Below are 25,183 nucleotides of genomic sequence, written 5' to 3'. Positions count from 1 at the left end.
CATAGCAACCCTGTACAGGGTTTCCGAGGCTGTAAATCTTTATGGGAGCAGAAAGCCTCATCTTTCTCCTGCGGAACAGCTAGTAGTTTCGAACTTCTGATCTTGCGGTTTGCAGCCTGATTCGTAACCACTACGCTAAGTGGTTATCAATTCAGTACTTACAGTGCCTACAGTGCCACCAGAATTTCTTCGATTACACATTTCGTTATTGCTGTTGTTGTTACTACCAGAGCTCCTTTCAGTTACACATTAAGAGTCCAGTTATTTATGGAGTCCCCAGTGGTTAAGTGCTTTGCCTGGGAAAGATGTGGCAGATGACTTCCGTAAAGATAACCTTAAGTAGCCTTGGAAACTTTATTGGGCAAGTCTACTCTGGACTCTAGGGTCAGTATGAATCAGAGCCAATTCTATGGCAATGGGTTTTTGGTTTAGGAGTCCTGGTAGTGCAATGGTTAAGTTTTCTGTTAGCTTGGCTACTAATTAAAAGGCTGGCATTCAAAACCCACTCAGCTGTTCTGCAGACAAAAGGCCTGGTGATCTACTTCTATAAAGATTACAGTCAGGAAAAGAAAATCCTATAAGGCAGTTCTACTGTGTCACCTGGGGTTGCTATAAGTTGAAATTGACTTGATGGCACACAACAGGCTAAACTCTGAACAAAGGGATTGAATATTATATTTTTATTAATATGAAAAGTTAAATCGAAAAACATGTCAATTTCCTATATTTACATGTGGCGCTGAGGGTTAATGCACCAGACTGCAAGGTCGGTTTGAACTGCAAGGTCAGTGGTTCAAGCTCACCAGCTGCTCCTAGGAAACCTTATACAGGATCAATATGGGTCAGAATCGACTCAATGGCACTTAGCAACAATTTTTATAGCATTCTGTTGGGTTTATCCAGTCCTGGTGTGGAGCTGTAGGATATGCATTGAATGACAAAATCGGTTTAAATCACGAGGTTGGCAGTTCAAACTCACCAGCCGCTCCTTGGAAATCCTATACAGGATTGCTATAAGTCGGAACTGACTGGATGGCACTAAAAAACAACAACATAGCTTATAAAAAAGGCATTTTGATATATTGGTAGTATAGTAATTTATTGCTACATTGTAACTTAAATTTACATTTTGAGTCTTCAAGTAAGCAAATCCTAAGGACCTTTTCTCTTATCACCTCAAGTACTGTCCAGGCCCTGGCAAAGCTTTTCTCCTTTTAAAACCAACAAAACTTACAGGAATCACTGAGCTATATAGTATACTTTGTTGTTTCTAAGTGCCATCAAGTCATTTCCCACTCACTGTGATCCTGTATAACTTTTCCGAGGTTTTAAAGCTTCGCAGAAGAAAGTCTCATCTTTCTCCCACAGAGCATCTGGCATGCTTGCAATGTGGACCTTGTGATTTCTAGTCCAGTGCTTATCTTATGGAGCCACCACGATGCTGAGCAATAGTAACCGCAGTTCCTAATTTACAAATTCAGTGACTACTAAGTGACAAGATTAGTTCCACAAGTAAAGATTTTTAAAACTGGACTCACTGCAATGTAGTTCACTCATTAACATAAACACTTCATCGAGGTCTCCTAGGCACTGGGGAATACAGTGATGACCCAGTCTATGCCCTTCTGAAACTTATAATATAAAACTTATTCTGGAATTTGAAATCTTACCATACATTTAAAGACACCATCATAAAGAACTGAACACAATTTAGGAGATGCTCAGTGAGTAAGAAGCAAAATGCTAGTGGTTCTCCAACTTTACCAAGGAAGAAAAATTCCTGGAGAACTTGTTGAAAATACAGGTTCTGGGGCCCCACCCCCAGGCAGTCTGATTCTGAGGTGTGCTGACAGAAACCTGTATTAAAAAAAAAAAAAAAAAAAAAAAAACCCAAGTACCTCAGTTATTGTTGATGGAGTTAATCTGAGGGCCAGAATTTGAGAAACCTAACCAGTCAGGAGCTCTGGTAGCGTAGTGGTTACGAATCGGGCTGCGAACCTTAAGGTCAGCGGTTCGAAACTACCAGCTGCTCCGCGGGAGAAAGATGAGGCTTTCTACTCCCGTAAAGATTTACACCCTCGGAAACCCTGTACAGGGTCGCTATGGGTCGGACCCGACTCAACAGCACTTAACAACAACAACAACAACAACCAGTCAGTGATGGAACCATTCAGAAAGGAATGATCATTTAGAGGAGAAAAGGCTCAAGAAAAAGCTATGGCAATATTATTTGGGAGTCCTGGTGTGGCATTGTGGACTAATGCGTCAGACTGCAAAGTCGTTTGAACTGCAAGGTCAGTGGTTCAAGCTCACCAGCTGCTCCTCGGAAACCCTATACAGGGTCCCTATGGATCGGAATCGACTAGATGGCACTTAACAACTACCTTGAGTCAATTCCAACTTATAGCCAGTCTATAGGGTTTCCAAGATTATAAATCTTCACAGGAACAGCCAACCTCATTGGTCTACCTTGGAGCAGCTGGTGAGTTTGAACTGACACGGTTGTGGCCAGTGCTTAATCCATAGCACCACCAGGCCTTCTCTTACATAATTAATTCTCTATAACTCACAAATTATGCCAATTAAAAAGTTGGGTAGGACTAGAAGAATTTACTAGCATCTCATCTTAATTTCTTACAAGAGCTGTCAGAGTTTGCTTCAACCTTGGCATTTGCAGAAATGATGAACTCATACAGAGCTCTATACCAATATTAGAGATAAGCACTAAGAAGGAAATTGCTAGTCAACAGAAACAAAAACGCTAAGAGTGACAAATGTTTCACAGAACTAAGTTGCTAGCACTCCTTTTATGGCCTATTTCACAATGCTGAGTTTCTGAACAATCCACAGGGTTCCAAAGTACATTAAAAAATAGGTTCATTTCCTCTCTTACAGTTCAGGATAATAATTGAGTTTTGTGACGGTACCAGGTGCCTCAGCAATTTCAACAAATACATTCTTAAATTAAAAAACTATTTTTTTCAATTTAATGAAAATTAAATGCCCCTTATCAGAACTGCTTAAAGGGTTTTGAAATAACGTTAATGTAGAAAAACTTCAGTATTTTCTAAAGATGCTTTTCAGTGATAAGCAAACATATCAAAACTACATATTCCAAGAAAACTAGTAGAAGAAAATTGAAATCATAAACATAGTATCTCCTTTTTAGATAACATGGAGCTGTTTAAACTTCTGCACTTTCAACCTGAAAATCATCCCAAAATAAAGACAATCCAAACAAATGTACGCACCATATTTTAGGGGTTAAGAAAACGCCATGCAAATCGTTTGACCTGCCCTCAAACCCTCTCAACTACAAAATACGATCTCTGAGCCTGTTTTTTCAATAGGTTCCATGGGATTAGTAAAACTGCCTCCCTGTTGACAGAACTGAAAAATTCCAGATGACATTTGTTTGGTATTGTACTTGTTTTTATGGTCTGTGCTTTTCATTATATTTTATTTTTATTATTTGTACGTTTTGACCACAAAAATTGAGGACGATGCCAACAGATACGCACAAAGAAACGCATCTGGCCAGAAAGTCTCCATATATTGAAATGCTCACATTGGTGCAGCCTTCAGCATAGCACCGATGATGGCAAAGTTCTAAAGAAAACTTTCATATTTTAGAGGCTACCAAAAACCATTAGAGAAGCTACTAATCTATTTTCTTCAAAAGCAAAACCTTTAGTCTAGATCGCAACAAAAGGTGCCCCTAGGAAATGTAATCTACAAAATTTTCTTTTAATCCAAAAGCAAACAGAAGTGAAGGAAGGTGCAGTCTATTCCTCGTTGGTTTCCCTTCCCCGAGGATTTTGATTACATTTCCTCTCGTTCCACCAAGAGTAGACCGAAATTGTGCCTTCGGTTCACACCACGGAACAGTATCCGTGCGTAAAGAAGGGAAGAAGAGACAGACAGCGGGGACGCGTTCTCGCTGCAAACGGAGTCGCTTTCTCTTAAATACCATCAGACAGTCCCGGCAAAACGGCTTGGGGCCAAACGGCATTGACTGCCCTTCACTGACGATTTCGTAGGCACACCAGAGAAGAAAGAGGGATGAGCTGGGCGCTCGAGGCCGGGGACGCGGGGGGGAGAGGCGGGCGGCGCGATGCCGCTCCCCGCGCGCTCCGGTCCCCAGGCGGCTGGCGAGGGGACGAGGCTTGGCCGGCCCACCACGCTCAGGAGACCGAGGGCAGCGAGGTCAAACCAGAAAGGACCCGCCGCCCCCGCGGGAACAACGCCGTTCGACCGGCCAGGGCTGGGGCGCCCATTCAACCCGATGCTTGCCCCGCAGCCGCTACCTCTAGGGCCCACCACAGCTCCCCGGGCTTCGCCACTGCCTCACTGAGGATGGAGAAGTACTAGGGGCAGGGTGGCCGGTGCCGCGCCTCTCAGGCGCGCGGCAAGGGTAAAGGGCGACCAGAGGGACGCGAGCCGGCCCGCGGGACGGGTGTCCCGGGCGGCCATCGCGTCTCCGCCACCGTCCAGCCTTCTTCTCACCTCATCTCCAGGCGGATCCGCGCTGCCGCCCCAGGGATAAATCAGTGCAGCCCACACGCCGCGGGGACGCAAGGAGGAGCCGCAGCCCGGCTCACCATCTCCGCCCGCCTATCTGTCGGTCCCGGATCCCGCTCGGGATTCTTCCTTGCGAGCCGCCGTACTACGGAGCAACCAAGCTGCGCTCCCTCCCCTCGCTCCGCGGCTCCTCTCTACCTCCTTCGTTCCCTCCCTCCCTCCCGCCTATCTCCACTTCTCCCTTGGCTGCCTCTCCCGCCTCCATCTAGCCCTCCATCTCCGCCCACAGATGGGTGGGGTCAAACAGCTTGCCAATTGGAAGAAGGAGCCCAAACATCCCTACCGCCCCTTACCGCTATCCCCGCCCACCGTGGGCCGAAAGGAGGAGGAGCCGAAAAAAATACAGCAGAGAAAGGAGTGGCAGTCGAACAAGCCAATCATCGTTCTCTAATGCTCCTCCACAAAGGCGTAACTGGAGATGTCGGCTTTGTGATTTCTGTCGGGTTTTATGAAATTTTGATCCACGATTCCAATATTTATATAATTTGTCGCTCGAGACATTAGATAGGGTACGTTCAATTAACTTAGTCTAGGAAGGTGGTCCAGAATACGTTTGAAATGAAGAAGGGTGTGGTCTTTGGATTTACATTTGCATAAAACGGAACCCTTCCAAGAGACTACAATTTCCTTCATTGATTGTTAGCTCCGGATGCGGTACCTCGCAGAGCATGCCGGGAAATGTAGTTCGGAGTTGGGTTGCTATGGCGTTCTTCACAGCCTGACCCAGCCCTGAAGGATTGACAGCGATCAGACCAATGGGAGCAGGACCGTGGTGCGAAGGGGCGGGTTGTCTGCTGAAGGACTCGAAGGTGGCGGTGGCGGTGGCAGTGGCGGTAGCAGTAGCAAAGCGTCAGACCGTTGGGTCCGCTCGAAGGCAGGTGAGCCTTGGGAAACGCTCTGTGTGTCTTCGGAAACCGGACTTTAGGGGAAAGATGGAGAGACACCGCGCGGAAACGTCAGCTCTGGGGAGGATGTTGGTTGGCGTCACACCCCCGACTTAGACCCTCTCAGCTCAGGCCTAGCTCAATTGAGGCCGCAGAGGAACGGGTTAAACTTGACCGACAATTTAAGTTGGAATCTACTCGACGACATTGAGTTTGGTTTTGAGGGGTTTTTTTTTCCGTTCTCATTTTCAGGTTTTTAATCGTAGGTTTTATGTCCATTTGCATCTTTCCCCTTTTATGAACGCAAAGGTCTAGAAGTTCCCTTGTTCTCATCTCCCAGGTTGGTTGTATCGCCCCTGCTTCATTTTGTTCCTAGCGTTTGAATGTAATTTTCTTTCTTATTAACTCTTCTTCCTCCACTATAATCAGTTAACGAAAGAAGGTGGTTTTAAGGGTCAAATTTGCACTTTCTCTTCAAATGACCCACCTAATACTCTAGAGCAATGCTCAAGAATTGCCTTAGGATCTTGTTCTAGTTCAGATGCCTCTGGGAAGGTCTGAGGGGCAGCTTGAAGAATCCCCCTCCAGGTGCTGCTAGTGCACAGTTGAGTTGCTAGGTTCCACATCATTTCTGTATTCAGTGCAAATATAATGCGATCCATTTATGTCATTTAAGTTTTTCTAGTAGCCACATTTAAAGAACTAAGAAGAAACATGTGAAATTAATTATAAATAAATTTCACATAACACCAAGCCGAACCCATACCATAGAGTCGATTCTAACTCATAGTAAACCATCGGTTTGTTGTTGTTGCTATGTGCGGTGGAGTCGGTTCCAAGTCATAACCACCCTGTACAGGGTTTCCATGACTGTAAATCTTTACAGAAGCAGAAAGCCTCATCGTTCTCCCGCGGAACGCTGGTAGTTTTGGACTGCTGACCATAGGATTAGCAATCCGATTCGTAACCCCTACGCTACCAGAGCTCCCTCGGTTTAAGAGACTGTAAATCTTTATGAGAGCAGACAGCCTCATCTTTTTTCCAAGGGAGTTTGATCCTTGGACCTTGCCGTAAGCAACCCAGTGCTTAGACCACAGCACCATTAGGGCTTCATTCATTTAACCCAGTAAAGGAGTGCTAACCTCAAGATCAAAGGTTCAAAACCAACAGCCGCTCTTTGGAGACCCTATACAAAGTCTCTATAAGTCAGAGCTGACTCATTGGCACTTAAGAACGACAAAAGTCAAAATATTTCAGTAAGTAATTAATATAAAAATTGTTGAGAATTTTTCCCTAAAATGTTTTAATTCAATGGATTTTGTACTTAACCAGAAACTGAAAGCAAACCCACTGCTATTCAGTTGATTCCAACTCATAATAACTGTATAGGGTTTCCAAGGCAGTATAGTGTCTTAGTGTGGTACTGTAAGATAAGCACTGGACTGCTTACTGCAAGGTTGGCGGTTCAAACCTACTAGTCACTCTTGGAAACCCTATGCAGTACTGCTATGAGCTACGACCAACCCAATAGCACTTAACAACAACAGTGCTTATGTTACAGTGCCACCAGGGGTCTTTAAAAGCACATCTTAATTCTGACTAGACCAGTGGTCCATAGATATATGTGGCTACAGAATTGGATGGTAGAGATCCAGATGGTACCATAGGCCACTGCAGAAATTGAAAGGTGTTCAAAGGTCAGGTTGCTCATGACCTGACCATTCATCTCTGTAAAATGAATTCGGAGATTCTCTGCCCAGTTTACAGAAGTAATAGTAACAATAGTAAGGTATATTGAATGCTTATTTGGTGCTAGATGATGTGCTGTAAAGTGACTAATGTTATCCCTATTTTATAGGTATGAAAACTAACACCCCGCCCCCAACCTTGGCCAGACCAAACTTTTGCTATCAAACCCATCCCCACTTATGGTGACCCCATATGTTACAGAGTAAACTGTTCCCTTGGGTTTGAAGGCCTTCCATAGTACCAGTGGGTGGGTTTGAACTGCCAACCTTTAGGTTAATGACCCATGATTTGCACCACCCAGAGGCCAGATTAAGTCATTCCCTACCCCTTAAAAAAAAAAAAAAAATCAATAACTGTCCAGTCCATTCCCCCCTGGCCACCAGAAAGGTTAAAAGCCTAAAGATAAGTAAGGGAACCTGAGATAAACTCAGGTCAGTTATGACTTGTAAACTGTATCCAAATCTCACTGTAGAATATTATTATTGGGTTTTCCCATTAATTTCACTTCATTGATGCTTCTGTTCCACATTACTGAAGGGGATAAGGTATTCAGATTTGAAACAGAGATGGATCCCATAAGATCAAGCTACCTATCAATGAAATTCTTTGGTAGTTTTACATCTCTCTGTACTGTGAATTTTAAATCAGGTCTGGATTAAAGAAGAGAGTTGAGGTTCTTAAAGGAGGCACTTAGGCCTGTGAATAAGTAGTGCGTCTTGAATCATTTGTGTGCCTCCATGAAATAGGAAATTGGATGAACTTAAAATACTTCACCATGGCCTCACAATGCTTTTTGCATTTGGTGAGCTTACTCTTTTTTTCTTTTTAATTGGTAAAAATGAAGGTTTTCTTGCCCCTCACCTGTGACTTTTCCATAGAACATTTCAAAAATAGAAATACTGTTTTGATTTTTGTTTTTGTTTTTGCTTTTATTGTTTTGATCCAAAGAGTTAAGGGGACTTTTTAAATAGAAGAACAAAAAATATACATAGCCATACATGATAAAATATGGTATTTTACAAAATAATTTTCTTCCATTTTTGTATGTTACAATAACCCCCAACGAGATGGATTTGCACAGTGGCAGCAGCAATAGGCTCAAACAACAATTGTGAGGCTAGCTCAGGACTGAGCAGTGTTTCCTTCTGGTGTAATACAATCACTACAAGTCAAATTCACAGCACCTAACAACATTTATAGAATTATTTCTCTTGATTTTGAACATATCGATGGTGATGGTGGTGTGCCATAGAGTAGGTTCCGACTCATAGTGACCCTGTATAGGCTTTCCGAGGCTGTAAATCTTTATGGAAGCAGAAAGCCTTATCTTTCTCCCATAAAACCGCTGGTAGTTTCAAACTGCTAACCTTGAGATTAGCAGCCTGACTTGTAACCATTACGCTACCAAAAGAGCCCCTTTTGAACATATTTGTAAATACTTATTCAGATTACAATTCATATTTTATAGCTGAAGAACAAAAGTGGTTTTCTTCTTCCCTATTTTGGCTCCTTAGTCAGCACCGGACTCATTGTGACTCCATGTGTGGCTGAGTTCAACTGTGCTCCATAGGGCTTTCAATGGCTAATAAGAAATTAATTACCAGGCCTTTTTTCCTAGTCCATCTCAGTCTGAAGCTCCAAAGAAATCTGTTCAACATCAAAGCACCACGGAAACCTCTGAGAGATTGGTGGTGTCTGCACAAGATGTATATTGACTAGGAATCAAGCCCAGGTCTCTCTCCCACAAGGAAGCAGAGATTTCTGTCACTCCACACCAATGCCTCCAAGATCATATAGTGAATTAGAAAATTAAGCATTTACAATCTGCAATAATAGTAGAAAGAAAGAGAGAAAGTTGCTGTCGAGTCACTTATAACTCATGGTGACCCCAGTCATTAAAGTAGAATTATCATCTATAGGGTTTTCAATGGCTGATTTTTCAGAAAAGGATCACCAAGGCTTTCTTCCAAGGTTCCTCTGGGAGGGCACAAGCCTCCACACTTTCAGTTAACAGCTGACCCCGTTAGCCTTTTGTACCACCCAGGGACTCCAGTAAGTGGAGAAAATGAGTTAAATCTAATGGAAAGGCGGGAGAGAAGTGTGATAGGAATTCAGATTTCTTCAATTCTTGTCCTTCTAATTACCACCAACCTACCACTCGTCTGTCAGGACTGTGTTGGCTTGCATATTGCTGTGATGCTGGAAGCTGTGCCACTGATATTTCAAAAACCAGCAGAGTCAGTCATGGGCCACAGGTTTCGGCAGGTCTTCCAAACTAGACAGACTAAGAAAAAGAAGAGGTGAACTACTTCTGAATGTTTAGTCACTGAATAGCAGCACAACACTGTCAGTTATAGTGCTGGAAAATGAAAACATTATGAGTAGCAGCGGAGTATTGTTATATAATGCCAGAAGATGAGCCCCCACAGGTTGGCAGGCACTCAAATAAAACTGGGCAAGAGCTGCCTCCTCAAAGCAGAGGTGACCGAGATGACACAAATGGAGCAAATCGTCATTTGCTGATGGGGCACAACTCAAAATGAGGAGAAACTACGGCAAACATCCATTAATAATCAAAACATGGAATGTACAGAGTATGATCTAGGAAAATTGGAAGTTGTCAGAAATGAAATGGGCAGTAGTGGTCTGAAATGGACTGGTATTGGCCATTTTGAATCTAACAATCATGGTTTACTAAACCCAGACCAACAGACTGAAGAGAAAGGGCGTAGCATTCAGCATCAAAAGAACATTTAACAGTTAAAGATATATCTTGAAGTACAACACTTTCTGTGATAGGGTAATATCCATACGCCTACAAGCTGCCAACCTCAATGTCAGAGTTTGAAACTACCAGCAGTTCCGTGGGAGAAAGATGAGGCGTTCTGCTCCCGTAAAGATTTACAGCCTCAGAAACCCTGAGTAGGGTCACTATGAGTCGGAACCGACTCCAGGGTACTCTTCAACAACAGCAACAAGAAAGACTGTTACTCAAAGTTACGTACCAACCACCAAAGTCAGTAATGATGAAATTAAAGAATTCTAACAATTTCTTTAGTCTGATAAAACATGCAATGAAGATGTATTGATAATTACTGGTGATTAGAATGCAAAGGTTAGAAACAAAGAGACAGGGTTTGTGCTGTGGGAAAGATGGAAGGCTTTATAAACCTTGGAACGAGATTCTGCTTGGCCAAGGTTACTACAGTGCAGAGACCCCAGTGCAAAGCCACAACCACTGTGTCTGAACAGGAGGCAAAACCTTCAGCTGAGGACTTGGGGTATAAGAAGGAAGGAGAATATATTAAAGTCAAAAGTCATTGGACTAGTGAATAATTGTTATCAGGACTGATTGGGAGGGTTGGAAATGTAAAGGTAGACGTTTTATAGCAAGGAGGGGAGTGATTAACTTTTCAGTCTAGGAGCTGAGGTCCCTAGGACCATCAAGGGAGAAGAGCAGAGAGCGGGACCCTACCCAGAAAAGCAGTGATGCCTGAGATGGAGCCAGAGATGATGACGTGGAGCAGTGGAGCAGCTGGGGACTTTAGATCCAGAGAGGAAGAGGGACTGTGTGCTGAAGACCGGGGGAGCTGTGGGGGGCAGGCTTGCAGGGTATACCCTTTGGTTGGTTGATGATGCATGGAGGGGATTGTAACCATAGAATGAATGTAAAACTAATGTTCTCCCATGTAAACTATCACATAATTCACAATAAAACATTTTTTTTAAAAAAGTCATTGGACAAGATAGCAGTGAGATTCGCTTCAAGGTAAAAATGACAGCACATCTCAAGAAACTCAAAGGATTATACTGTCAGAGACAGGGAGTTCCAATGAATTCACTTAGGTTACTCTTTGAAGGATAGAAAACTGCTGATAATTACACTACATTGTTAATGGAGGGAGATGTGGTTGAAATTTATCAGGAGCAAACAGATCATTCAACAGTTTATATACTTTTTTCTTTTCTTTTTCCTTAATCCTTTTTTGTTTTTAAAAGTAGTTCTTTTGTAATGTGGTAATCAAAATAGAATTGAAAACTGGCCCCTCTCTTGAAAAATCTGGTATTTTGAATTCTAGTGTTCACTACTCATTATTACTTGTTTTCATTGTGCTGATTTTTCGTGATCAAGCCTCAGCCCCCTTCATAATGCCCTCCTCCTTTTAAAATGACATGTGCTCAATGAAAGATCACTTTTTCAGTAATGAAAATCTTCAGGCTTATGACATAAAGAAAATCAACCAATGCAAGTGTTCATAATGACTTTCCAGTTGGCCGTGAGGTTCTAGCATGTGATTGCTTCACTCCTGGACTATGACTTTCCATGGAAAATGGAAGTTTTCAGACAACTGAAATGTGGAAAAATAACCTTTTTTCCACATTTAAAGACCTTAGCAAAGTTCTAAATTTCATCAGCAGTTAATAAAAATATCCCTGCAAAAGTGTATACAATAGAACAGTGCTTTATTTAATTTTGTGTGTACTTTTTGATTTGGGAGATAGGCTTTAAAAGGATGTATGTACCAGTTTCATTAAAAATTTTTGTTTTGTTTTGTTTAAGAAAAAGTGAGTCAGTAGTTGGAAAATTAGGGCCTTGATAAAAATACGGGCGATCACATGATAGAATTTTGCAGGACCAATGACTTATTCAGAGTCCTGGTGTGGTACTATGTGGTTACGGTGCTGGACTGCAAGGTCAGTTTGAACGGCAAGGTCAGTGGTTCAAGCTCCCCAGCCAGTCCTCAGAAACCCTGTGCAGGATCACTATGAGTAGGAACCCACTCGACCATATTTAAGAAGTTACTTAACTAATGCTTAAACTCCCGTTATCAAAGTGCATGTCCAGCCTCTGTTTAAATCCCTCCAGTTATAGATAGGAACTAAGCAACTTCATGCAGTTTCCTTCTTTAGCTTTTAAATTAATCTACCTAAAATGTGAAAGTCAAAAATTACTGAAGCATTGAATTGCTCTCCAGAGTTTAGCTAGGTGTGGATCAGTTGCAGTGTCTTCTGTGCCATTTTTGTTTTGTTTTGTTTTGTTTTTTTGTGGTGGTGGTTGGGAGGGTGGGGTTTAGCAGTAGGAATACATAGGTGGAGCGGCCTTAAACAAGATGAAGTTTATTTCTCATTCTTGTAAAAGTCAAGGTAGGCATTCCAGGGCTGATGGGTTGCTCCACTGTGTCAGGGACCCAGGCTCCTAACTTGTCGCTCCACTGTGTATTACCTCCACTCTCCACATCACCTCATTATTTATTCCAGCTGCAGCAGCACTAGTGTTACTGCAACAGGAAGCTCGTGTGCATGTATGAAAATAAACACAACAAGCCTATATCTTGCAGAAGGTATAAAAGAGAGCAATGCAGTTGTATTCAGCCAAACAATGTCATGTGTGCACTCATTCCTAAGGCAAATTTTTCTTAGCATATACAGATTTATAAAGTCTGTTGCTTACCCAGTATAAAACTGCCTCCCAGTTATGATTATGCAGTTCCCTCCTTGTTTGGTTTAAACAAAGCTGGCATATCTAGTTAGGACTGCCATCCTCTATGGCCTGTGAATGGCCAGTACAAGAAAGAAACAGCCAGCTAGTTTCTTTGATCTTGCTGACCATCTTTTTAACAAATATCTAACACATGACTTGGCAGACTTATTTTTCTGATTTTTGGATAGCTATGAAAAGTCTCAACAGTTGAGTAAGATTGTAGGTTGTTAAGTTAATAAGTCACCTCTTCTCAAATGATCCCCTTAAAAATCCAGAAAGTATCATCTTGCTGTGCGCCAGACATGAACCGGGCAGGGAGGAGGTCATTGGATACACAGATAGCAAGACCCTGTCATGATGACCAGACTGAGCATGTAAGGCCACATCTCAGAGTTGACTGCCATCTGTTTTTCTGTAGCTTAGTTGCTTGACAATATACTGTTGCTTTCTTTAAAATACAAAATGGAGTGGCTTCAAACCATTACAGTGGAACCCTGAAGCTGAGGTTTGTGTTGAGGAATAACAGAAATAAGAGCATAAAAGAAGAGTTGAACTTCCAAGAATTGAGTTGGCTGTAGGGTAGATGATAGGTTGGGCAAAAGGGGGAATTGCAGCCATTTCCCAGTCTGTGGCCATAACAGTATTGAAGTATTAGCATGTGCTGTGTTCATGGCCTTTGAAAATGAGCCAGGACATCCTAAAGGAAACAGAAGATTATTGCTGATAACAATACAGAGGAGAGAATTATGACTAGAAAGAGCAGACTCTTGTGGAGAAAGATGAGTCCAGTTTTGTCTGTTGAATTTGAGATTGATGTGATACTCAGGATACTTTTGGTCTGCAGGTGTAGATAAGGAATGATATATAGAGGTTTTATTTATGTTTATTAGTAGACGAGCCCCTTGGTTCCAGGGGAGGGGGCCTTGAGTGTAGCAGAAGAGCAAATGCTATTCCTGTTGCTTTTATAAGTCTGATGAAGCCATTTAAAATTTCTTCCCATTGATTTTTTTAATCTCTTAAAATAGATCATTACCTTTATTAACTACTTTTTTAAAGTGATATTTATAGTTAATATGTTTAATATACACAGTGCACTTTTCTGCTTTGTGCCAAAATGATACTTAATTTTTTTTTTAACTCTCTTAAAATAGAACATTGCCTTTATTAACCAAAAAGTACCATTAACTTTTGAAGTGTTATTTATAGTCATGTTTAATTTATGCAAAGTCCTCTTTTCTGCTTTGTACCAGAAATTATTTTAAATAGATATCTTCTTTAAACATTCTTTCTCCTGATTTTAAAAATGTTTGATATGTTGTTATTGTTAAGTGACGCATAGTGACCCTGTATAGGTTTTCCAATGAGTGAGTGGTGTGTTTGAACCACCGACCTTGCAGTTAGCAGTCTAGTGCTTATCCTACTGTGCCGTGCTAGGACTCCATTTAATGTATAGCCGTTACATGTTTCCTGATTAGGTTCCTGGTCACCTGGACATACTCACTTTGTGAAATTAAGCAAGTTGTCGATTTAGGATATTTACACTTTCCTATATGTATTTTCTAGATTCCTGGTGTGGCGCTGTAGGATAAGCACTGGCCTGGTAACCACAAGGTTGGTGCTTCAAATCCACCACTCACTCTGGAAACCCTGTACAGGTCACTATGAGAAGGAACTAACTTGACAGTACTTAACAACAACAAATATATATATTTTCAATTTCTACAAAATTTACACTAAAAAAAAATAATCTTGCCAATACAAGGTTATGATGGGTCGGGATCAACTCAACAGCACAAAACCACCACTACCACCATAGAATGACTATGAAAGTTAAAAAAAAAAAAAAATTATGGAGTCCTGGTGTGGCACTATAGGATAAGCCCTGGACTGCTAACTGCAAGGTTGGTGGTTCGAACCCACCAGTCACTTCTCAGAAACCCTATACGGGGTCTCTATGAGTCGAACAGCATATTGGATCACTTACAGATGCTTCAAGAAGTTAACATTATACCGTTTAAAATATTTCCATTAAATGGCATATAGAGGGAAAGAGGCATTAAGGGCACAGTTGCAACATGCATCTTAATCATTGCATCTAATTTCTTTGCTTTTTAGTTGTTATTGTTGTCAAGTGCCGTCAAGTTGGTTCTGACCCACAGCGACCCTGTATAGGGTTTCTGAGGAGTAGGTGGTGAGCTTGAACCGCCAACCTATCTGGCGCATTACCCCACAGCACCACACCAGGACTCCTGCTTTTCTGTAGTAGTAGTCTTTAAAGCTTAAAACTGACATATTTAGTAAAGTTGAGCTTCTTTTTATTGAATGGGAAAGTCAAATTAGGCTCTTGTTTTCCTTTGTAATGAACGGTTAAACTGTAAACACATTTGCATACAGAAATTGTTACATAGTCTCATTTAACGTGTTCCCTTTCTAGAAAGCCCTAATTTATTTGTTTGAAGAGTATGTTTATGCTTGTCATTTTTCCCTTTACCAAGTACAGTTGTTCAAGGTTTGCATTCATTTGATCTAGGGCACCCATTATTGTTTCATGTTGTTTGTTTTTCTTGTTTTCAGGTGACTATGAAAGGCTTATATTTTCAACAGAATTCCACAAATCAAGAAATAACATTTGTCTTTCAAGAAAGGGTAAGAAAAGTGTTTACTCAATTAACTGGAAAAAATAATATATTTTCTGTATCTATTAGAGCTTGTTTAAAATTATCTGTTACAAGTTATTTTGAGTGGAATTAAGTGAACACACATTCTTTGGGTCGCTATGAGTCAGTACTGATTCGATGGCACCTAACAACAACAATAAGTGAACAAAAGTTATTTAAAGGGAACTTCTCCAGTTGTTTTCCTTTAGTGTTTATGTGAAAATGTTGAAGAATTGCTAGAAGAGGTTTTTCAGTTCCTCTGGATATTGCTGATATGAAAATAAAACAGAATAACCTTTTTCTAGCCAACCAGATCAGTCAGATCAACCCTGGTGATCAATGAGATGACAGCTATCACAGCTAGAGCACCCTCAGGTCCTCCAGAGTCATTGTGAAGCAGAAGTCTAAATCTCAGACAGTTTGGCTTCTGCCATTAGCTCAGCATCAGGGTCTAAGAGGTTTGATTGGCTCTGGGGAAGAATCATTTCCCGATTCATACAGTCATGACTCAAATTCACCAATATTATTCAATATCTTCATAGTGTCACCCAGTATTACCAGATCTGAAATTTTAAAGGATAATACCAGAATATTATATTCATGGCAAATAAAATACAATGATAACTAATAAACATAGATAGTCCCTTTGACAGAAACTTAAGAAGAGCCATTCAGGTAGCTCTTCTTGGGCAACTCCTGATTTAATTGACGAGGGATATCAGGGGCTGAAGGAAGTATTTTCATTATTAGTTCCAGTTAGGGTTGTTTGGACAGGAATTTCATAACACTAATGTTGTTGTTGTTGTTGTGAAGTGCCATCGAGTCAATTCCAACCCATAGCGACCCTGTAAGTGCCTGAGTTTAAAACATATTTTTACCTTTTAAGTTATACCTAACTACTCAGAGGGAGAATTAAGTTCCTTTAAGAATTAATGTCATTGATTAATTGTAACTGTCATAACTCTAAAGGTAGAAGTTTTGTAACAAAAAGAGGGGAGTAGTTAATCTTACAGTCCAGGAACAGAGAACCCTAGGACCATCAAGGGAGAAGAGCACAAGCAGGATGTGGGATCCTATCCAGAGAAGCAGTGACACTAGAGATGGAGACAGAGATGAGGGCATGGAGAGAGTGACAGTAGCTGAGGACTCTAGACTCATGGAAAGAGAAAGGCTGTGTGCTGGCAGACAGGTGCAGGTGAACAGGAGGCAGGCTTGCAGAATGTGTCCTTTGGTTATTTAAATGATTATATATTCCTGAGTGTTTTTGTATACATCCCTCCCCCACACACACACCCACCCCCCAAAAACAACAAAACAACAGAGGGAATAGAAGCAAATACTGCTGAATGATGATGCATGGAGTAGATTGTAATCACTGCAATGAAACAAGTGTAAAACCGATGTTCTCCCATGTAAACTATCACTCAATTCACAATAAAAACTTAAAAAAAAAGAATTAGTGTCATTGAATTATGATATTGGCAAAGAATACTAAATATGCCATGGGCTGCCAGAAGAACAAATAAATCTATGTTAGAATGGAGGATGGAAAGACTTCATCTCATGTACTTAGAACCCGTTACCAGGAGGAACCAGTCCCTGGAGAAAGGATATCATGCTTAGTAATGTAGGGCAGCAAAAAAAGAGGAAGATCTTTTAGCTAGGTGGATTGGTACAGAGGCTGCAACAATAGGCTCAAGCAGTAATAAATGTGAGGGTGGCGCAGAACTAGGCAGTGTTTTGTTCTGTTGTACATAGGGTCACTGTGAATCAGAACTGATTCGAAGACACAAACAGCAGTAAAGTTCAGTTTGTATTTTGACCCTGGAATCCCTTGGGGTATGCTGAAATGTCCAAGAGACATGTTAAGTGAGAAAAAGATAAACAAGTGACACTAAAGAATTATGTAACCCTAAGAAAATTCATGTATCACTTAAGCCTATATATTATGTGTATATGTGTTAATAATGTCACTGAAACTGTGGACGTTTGATGCTTTGAGATTACTTAGGTTGAAATAAAGTAATCTTTATTCAAAAAATACAGTATTTATTGCTTTGTTATTCTGAGTTTATTATCTACACATAATATTCATCTTGGTTTCTGAGTACTTTTTAAAACATGTACCACAAAGATTTTTTTTTTTAATTTTTACCTCAAAATTCCCTTCATTTTTTATTGTTAGCTGGTGCCAACTTAACAGTAACCTTATGTATAAAAGAGTGAAGTGTTGCCTGTCCCTGGCCATCCCCAAGACCCTTGCTATATTTGCATCCATGCAAATTATGTCAGTCAACTCATTGAAAGTTTCCATTGTTTTCATTGCCCTCTACTTTACCAAGCATTTTACAGTCTATCCTCATAGCTAAGGTGCATTCCGGTTGTTATTCTTTCTAAGATTGAGTTGTTCATTCCACTGTACAGTTATAACCCACTTTTTGAAAGTATGCTTTACACTGCGTTACTATTTTTGCTAACCAAATGAAATCTGAAGAGGGTTTTTTCCCTTTTATGAAAAGCAAACCTAGCCTTCAGAGTTTGTTTTGCAGTTATTTTGATGTTGCCAAGCACCTTCTGCAGGAATGAATACTATATCAGTGTTCATTTAAATCTTCTGTGTTAGATAGGTTAGATAGGTGATTTTTGGGTTGAGGAATGCTTAAAAAGTTTCCCCATATATATTAATAGTAATTGCTTCTTTCCTCCTTGCCATTTTAACTTAGGAAAGGCTTTATAGGAACCCTCTGCTTTCAGATACTGGGGGAATCTATATAGTCACTATTCATAGATAATTACTTATAACTTTTTTAAGTTAATTAGCTGTAAGATTTGAGTTCTGTTGGATTTTGTTCAACCATGCTTGAAATTTTCACAGTATTAAAGGCATGTTCTCAAAGGAATGTTGAAGCATTATTATGTTATTATTTGGTTCTAGGAAAATCTTCCTGTTATAGAAGATAACTTTGTGAAACTGCAAGTTAAAGCTTGTGCTCTGAGCCAGATAAACACAAAGGTATTTGATGCATTTATTTTGGCCAAAAGTCAAATGAGAGTTTCATGTTGTATTTTAGTATACAGATGTAGTATAATGATAACTGACTAATGAGTGCCAAGAAATAATTAGCATCCTTAGAAGAGTAGCATAGCTGGAGGAGTTGGGGGGGGGGGGGTTTAATATATATATTTTTGTATTCCTACTTTCTTAAGGTAGATTATTAGTCTAATTGAAATCATGTCTTTTATATAATTATATGAAAAAACTGTCACATTGTGAAATGCTGAGAGTTTGTATTTACTAAGGAAGTCCTGGTGTGGTGCTTGGGTTAATACGCTGGACTGCAAGGTTGGTGGTTCAAGTTCACCAGCCACTCCTCAGGAACTCTATACAGAGTAGCTATGAGTCAGTACCAACTCAACAGCACTTAACAACAACAACAGCAACATAATCAAACCCTATACAAGGTCACTGTGAGTTGAAACCAACTCGATAGCACTTAATAACAACATAATCAAGTTGTGGTATGGTGCTGCAGGATAATGCACTGGACTCAAGGTTGGTTTGAACTGCAAGGTCGATGGTTTAAACCCACCAGCTGCTCCTCAGAAACTGTATATACAGGGTAGCTGTAAGTTGGAACCAACTCTACAGCACTTAACAACCTAACAAAAAAATAGTCAAGGAGGAAGGAGCCCTGGTAGCATAGTGGGTTACACATTGGGCTGCTAACCGCAAAGTCAGCAGTTCAAATCTACTAACTGCTTCACAGGAGAAAGATTGAGGCTTTCTGTTCCCATAAAAATGTATAGCCTTGGAAATCTTATACACGATTGCTTTGAGTTGAAACTAACTCAGTGGCAAACAGCAGTAGCAGCATACTCAATAAAGAGACCTGCTGTGACTCCATAGGATAAGCACCGGACTGCTAACCACAAGGTTCAAACCCACCAGCTGTTCCATGGGAACTGTATGCAGAGTTACTGAGTCAAAATCGACTCGGCAGTGCTTAAATAACAACAACATAATCAAGGAAGAAATTATCTTTATAAGTACAGTACAGATGGGAACAAGAAACCTAGTCAGTTAATTTGCTAACCATCTCTTCTATAGATCTTTCCATTTAATTACATTAGATATGCTTCATCGCCCTCCTTCCCTCGTCTTCTAGTCGTCTCCAGCTCTCTCTCTCACTCAAACCCATAGCAGTCTTTCAGTATTGACCATAAAATGCAGTTGTGGCTTCAAAAATTCTATGAGAAAATTGTATTCCATTTTTCCATGAACTTTCTGAAGCCTCCTCATTCATGGCAAGTCTCCAAATGCTAAACTATATATTAATGTACTATGTTAATTGGAGCCAATTCATTTTCTATTTTTAAAAGGTGAATACTGTAGTGTATTGTATCCTTAATGTGTTGGATTATAATGTCACTATAACTTTGAGGAATCTAAAAGTGTTTTCTATAAAGTTACATTTAGAGGAATTACAGAACAAGGTTATAGGTGTCTACTGAGCAGCTCTAGAACATGAGTGTGATCTGAGAACTGCATTTTGAAGAACGCAAGCACTAGTCCTCACCTACAGAGTTCTGTGTTCATCCTTCTAAGACATACTTTATAAAGCTGTGATAAGTCTATTCCAATGTAGGAAATAATCTCCATGTCTAACAGAAGGAAATGGTAAATTATAGTCAAATCAGTTTAATAGAATAGTGCACAGCTACTTTAAAACATAGTATGAAAACTAGTAAAATAAGAAAAGGCCTGGGTTAAGTGTAGGAGGGAAGGCATAGTTGTTAAAATTACAATTAGACGTCTATAAAATTGTGCCTAAGTGAAATAATATAAAACATCTCGTATTTCTGTAAGACGATCATATAAACATCCTAAAAAAGTTATCAAGTTCCACATTGAAAAAGACATTTTCCTAACAGTCAAATATATACAGGAAACTAAAAGTTGAAATTAAAGGAAATATTCAAGAGGATTACTTTTCATACCTTTTTACTTAGTGTTACTATGTTATCTTTAAGACGCCTTAAAATAGATTATAAACTCTTATTTCAAAAAAAAGGTTGAATCATATTTGCTTTTTCTGTGGTATGATTTTTACGCTGTCTTCTCATGTATGAGAGAAGGCCAGGATTTATTTTTGATTGCTTTTGTTATTTTATAGCTTCTGGCAGAAATGAAGATGGAGAAAGATTTCTTTCCTGTTGGGAGAGAAATTGCTGGAATTGTATTAGATGGTAAGTTTATAAATGTAAATATCTGTATTTTCTAAGATAAAAGAAATTAAGTGCTACTACTAAACACACAAATGTGGAGCTGTGGGTTAATGCACCAGACTATAAAGCTGTTTGGACTGCAAGGTCGGTGGTTCAAACTCACCAACAGCTCCTCGGAAACCCTGTGCAGGGTCGCTATGGGTCATCGGAACCAACTCAACAGCACTTAACAACAACAAACACACAAATATAAAATCTAATTATACAAAAATGTTCTCCTTTTTTTTTTAATTGAAAAAGGAAGTGGGACTTAATTGGTATATTAATCTTTAGTAAATAGGATTTTATCTTTAAATTCATGAAGAATTATTTACCAAATAAAATTGCAAATATTGTCCTTTTTATGCTGTTTATGAACAAACAAATTACATGTGCAGATTAGCTTTGGGCTAAAATACCAAATGGTAACTACATTTGCTTTAAAATTTGTAAGTTTGCTAAGATAGAGCATTTAAACATTAAGCAGTGTGTTCACCCAAATTGGAAATTACAGTTACTGGGGAGAAATAACAAGTAATACTTTATGATTGCTTAAAGATAGTTCAAGTTTTACTTCATAATTAATGGTTTCAATATACAATATTTGAAATACTTGATTCTTTTGAAAAAAATACAGTGGTTAGGGCACCAACCTGCCAAGCAACTGAAAAATCCAAGTGTAATCAATCTACAGTCGACTCTTGAACAACATAGATTTGAACTGTGCAGACCCACTGATATTTCAGTGTGCTCAGATGTTTTGAGAATACACTTAAAACACCAAGTGACCTAAGCATGTAAGGAGCAGTTCATTTCTTCAGTAACTGGCAGTCTCTCATGCTTCCGTCTCCCTATCTGGAGAGAAGAACTGCTTTCATGGGGATGATCAGTGTCACATGGCATTTTAAGCAAATAAGCAGATACTCGAAGTCCTTAACCTCACTTCAGTAACACCAGGAAAAAGATTTACTTATAAGTTCAGATGCAGAAATTTTTATCAATTTTGTTCATTAATTTTTTTTTGCTTTTTATTGTGAATGTAGTGAATGGAGTCCAGGTATGGCACCATAGGATAAGCACTCAATCTCAACATCAGTTTGAACCACATGGTTGGTGGCTCAAACTAACCAGCCACTCTTCAGAAACCCTGTACAGGGTCCCTACGAGTCAGAACTGACTCATGGCCTTTAACAACAAGAAGTTGATCCCACACAGTTCAAGCCTATTTTATTCAAGGATTAACTGCAATCTGTTTCTGATTAGATCTACTCTTCATATTCACTACTAGATAGTCATTAATCATATGTTTGATGTTTATTCATACTACTTATGTGAACGAATGAATGAGTATGTGATGATGTAGATTAGACTATATTTGTAATTGCCTTTGGTTTTAATCAGCAATATATTTGATACGCACCTTGTGTGTAATCTGCCTTAGATAAATGATCATTTCGTTCTCTGTGCCCAACTGTAGAAAAAATAAAAATAAGCATAATAGCCAGAAGCCAATTGATCGCTTATTTATTTATTCATTCATTTCACATGATCACTTGCTAGGTGCTGAGAATATGAACATAAACATAAGAGTCCCTGCCCTTAAAGAGTTCACTGTCTAGGAGACAGTTAGGCACACATGTATTAATAGGTTGTTAACAAAGAAAGCACCAAGGAGGGAAACCCAACCCAGAAGCAAGAGGAAAGGTTTCTTGGAGGAAGTTACTCAGGTAGCAAGGAGAGTTACATTCAGCAGAATGAACATCATGAGCAAAGATGAAGAAGCCAGTAATGATATGATGTATGTAAGAATTACAAATAGTTCAGTATTGCTGGACCCAAATAAAGTTTGTGGAGGGGGACCAAGATATTTAGCAGCAGAGAAGCATATCATCAAGAAAATTCTCCATTAAATAGCTAAAGGATACTGAAAAAAAAAAAAAAAAAAAGTCTTAGGAGTGATAGAAACACTAAATCCCTATCCCAAAATATAAGCCAGGTTGGTAGGCAAAGGAGAACTAATAAGACTAAGCTCTGATTTCTCAGCAGAAACCAAGGAGACAGTGGGGAAACATAGACTCTGTAAGAAAAAAAAAAAAATTTGCCAATCATGTATCATATACCCAGCAAAATTATCCATCAAATGTGACAGTGAAATTAGAACATTTCCAAATAAACAAATTTAAGGAATTTTCAAAAAACAGAAAAACATTATAAAAAGTACTAATGGGAATTCTTTGGCCAGAGAACCAACAACAGCAAACAGCAACCTGAGATTAATGTATATGACATTATCACCCAGAATTCAACACAGTTATAGAAGTAGTCAAAGTAAAAGATGGTATTTACATAAGACTATAAATAGGGAACCAGAGATAACAGTTTGCAACCAAAAAAGAAAACCCATAAAGCAAAAATTAGATCAAGTATTAACTCCTATCCCTAGCCCAGCCTTTACCCCTAACACTAACTCTAGGCCTAACCATAACCCTAACACTAAACGATAATGCTAACTCTAACTCCTTATTCCCTAACCCCCACCACCACGCACGCACACACCCCAAAAAAACCCTATAGGATTCTGGTTAAAGTGTGAATTGGTGTCACCAGTTAATTAAGGAAGAGGATCCAGTTTGGAGGAAGATGGTAAGATTAGATTTATATCTGTTGAGTTCAAGAGCTATGTGAAATCTCATTAGATAGTTAATAGGTTGTTTGTGAGGTGCCATTGAGTCAGTTCCAGCAAAACTCATAGTGATCCTGTGTAGAGTTTCCAAGGCTTTAAATCTTCAAAGGAGCAGAAAGCCTCATATTTCTCCTGTGGAATTAATAGGTGTTTAGAGCTCTGGTAGCGTAGTGGTTACAAATCGGGCTGCAAGCCACAAGGTCAGTTTGAAACTACCTGCTGTTCCACTGGAGAAAAATGAGGCATTCTGCGCCCATAAAGATTTACAGCCTCAGAAACCCTGTACAGGGTCACTATGAGTCGGAACCGACTCCACAGCACATAACAATAACAACAACAATGTACAAATAAGAAGGAGCTCTTGTATCATAGTGGTTACAAGTCAGGCTGCTAACCTCAAGGTCAGCAGTTCGAAACTACCAGCTGTTCTGCAGGAGGAAGATGAGGTTTGCTGCTTCTGTAAAGATTTACAGTGCTGGAAACCCTATACAGGGTCGCAGTGAGCCGAAACCGACTCCACAGTCCACCACCACCATACACAAATAGGTGTCCTGGTGTGGCGCTGTAGGATAAGCACTGGATCACAAGGTTGACTTGAACCGCAAGGTCAGCAGTTCAAACTCACCAGCCTCTCCTAGGAAACCCTATGAATCAGAACCAACTCAACAGCACTTAATAGCAGCATATACAAATATATGCTCAAGAGCTTGAGATTCATGTGGAAAGTGTATGTGTGGGAGAGTTGCCAACATACAAAATGTATTTGAAATAATAGAGTTGCTAAATTTACCCACGGAGAGAGCAGAAATGAAGAAGAGACATAATCATAACATGAATCTTTGGAATACCACTATCCAACGGGGAATGAAAAGAAGTAGAATCTGGAGGAATCCAAGAAAAAAGGACTCAAGTGGCGCTAGGGGGACTAGAAACTGCATCCGAAGGAAGTGATGGTACAAAGAAGGCACAGACTACAAAAGGAGGCTGTGAAATAGGAACATTAGAAGGTGTATATTAAATACGAGCAAATGAGTTCTGGTCCATTTTGCTGACAGAGCCAGCCAAGACACTACTTCCAGTTTTCAGAATTCCACCTTCCCTGCCTAACCTCTGCTTCCTCATCTGTTAAATAGGAATAATAATGCCTACCTTGCAGATTTGTCATGAATATTAAATGTGATAGTGTATTAAAAAAAAAAAGAGAGAAAAAAAACCGGAGGGAATGGAAGCAATTAATGTTGAATGATGATGCGTGGAGGAGATTGTAATCATTTCAATGATTCAATGGTGTAAAGCCGATGTTCTCCCATGTAAGCTAACACTCAGCTCACAATTAAAAAATAATAATAAAAGAGTCTTAACAAGTAAAAAAAAAAAAATCTTTAATGTGATGGTATGCTCAAAATGTTGGACACAAGTAGGCATTTAACAGTGTTTTGCATTTTCCACCTTGTCTTTCCTCTTGTAATGATTTGACCAAAATATTCACATGAATTGAGAGATGTACTTTGTTCTTTACAAGTTCAAAGAAAGCATTACTGTATCATTTCTATATACTTCCAAGGAGTTTTTTTTGGTACCTAGCCTGAACTTATCTTTGTAATCCTTAATTAAACTTATTTTGTAAGTGGCCCTTTGCTAAAGCAAAGGGAAGGATTTAATGAGGTCCAAGCACTGAACAGAAAATTTCAAAGATCAGCTCGAGAAGATAAAGCCAAATACTATAATAAAATATGCAAAGATTTGGAACTAGAAAACCAGAAAGGAAGCACACGGTTAGCATTTTTCAAGCTGGGGGAACTGAAGAAAAAATTCAAGCCTTGACTTTTGTTATTGAAAGATTCTCTGGGCAAATTATTGAATGATGCAGAATGCATCAAGA

The 25,183-nt window shown here is 39.7% G+C and overlaps 2 protein-coding genes and 1 pseudogene across 2 annotated transcripts in view; 2 read left to right on the top strand and 1 right to left on the bottom strand.

The window, feature by feature from the left end:
- ITSN1 (intersectin 1 (SH3 domain protein)) overlaps positions 1-4,761 on the bottom strand; it is a 352,172-nt gene extending 347,411 nt beyond the window's left edge. Inside the window, exon 1 of the mRNA XM_006862548.1 lies at positions 4,507-4,761. The gene's annotated coding sequence lies outside the window, so the exon portion shown is untranslated. The remainder of the gene's footprint in view (positions 1-4,506) is intronic.
- Positions 4,762-5,336: 575 nt separating this feature from the next.
- LOC102835429 lies at positions 5,337-15,274 on the top strand (annotated as a pseudogene).
- CRYZL1 (crystallin, zeta (quinone reductase)-like 1) overlaps positions 15,274-25,183 on the top strand; it is a 40,466-nt gene continuing 30,556 nt past the window's right edge. The window contains exons 1-3 of the mRNA XM_006862547.1: positions 15,274-15,342; positions 18,289-18,366; positions 20,528-20,600. Of these exons, the coding sequence (XP_006862609.1) occupies positions 15,277-15,342; positions 18,289-18,366; positions 20,528-20,600 (217 nt within the window). The 5' untranslated portion in view covers positions 15,274-15,276. The remainder of the gene's footprint in view (positions 15,343-18,288; positions 18,367-20,527; positions 20,601-25,183) is intronic.

The sequence above is a fragment of the Chrysochloris asiatica genome, unplaced genomic scaffold (genome assembly GCF_000296735.1).
Source record: "Chrysochloris asiatica unplaced genomic scaffold, ChrAsi1.0 scaffold00049, whole genome shotgun sequence".
NCBI lineage: Eukaryota > Metazoa > Chordata > Mammalia > Afrosoricida > Chrysochloridae > Chrysochloris > Chrysochloris asiatica.
Note: the sequence above shows the minus strand (reverse complement) of the source record. Positions and strands in the feature narration are given on the sequence as shown.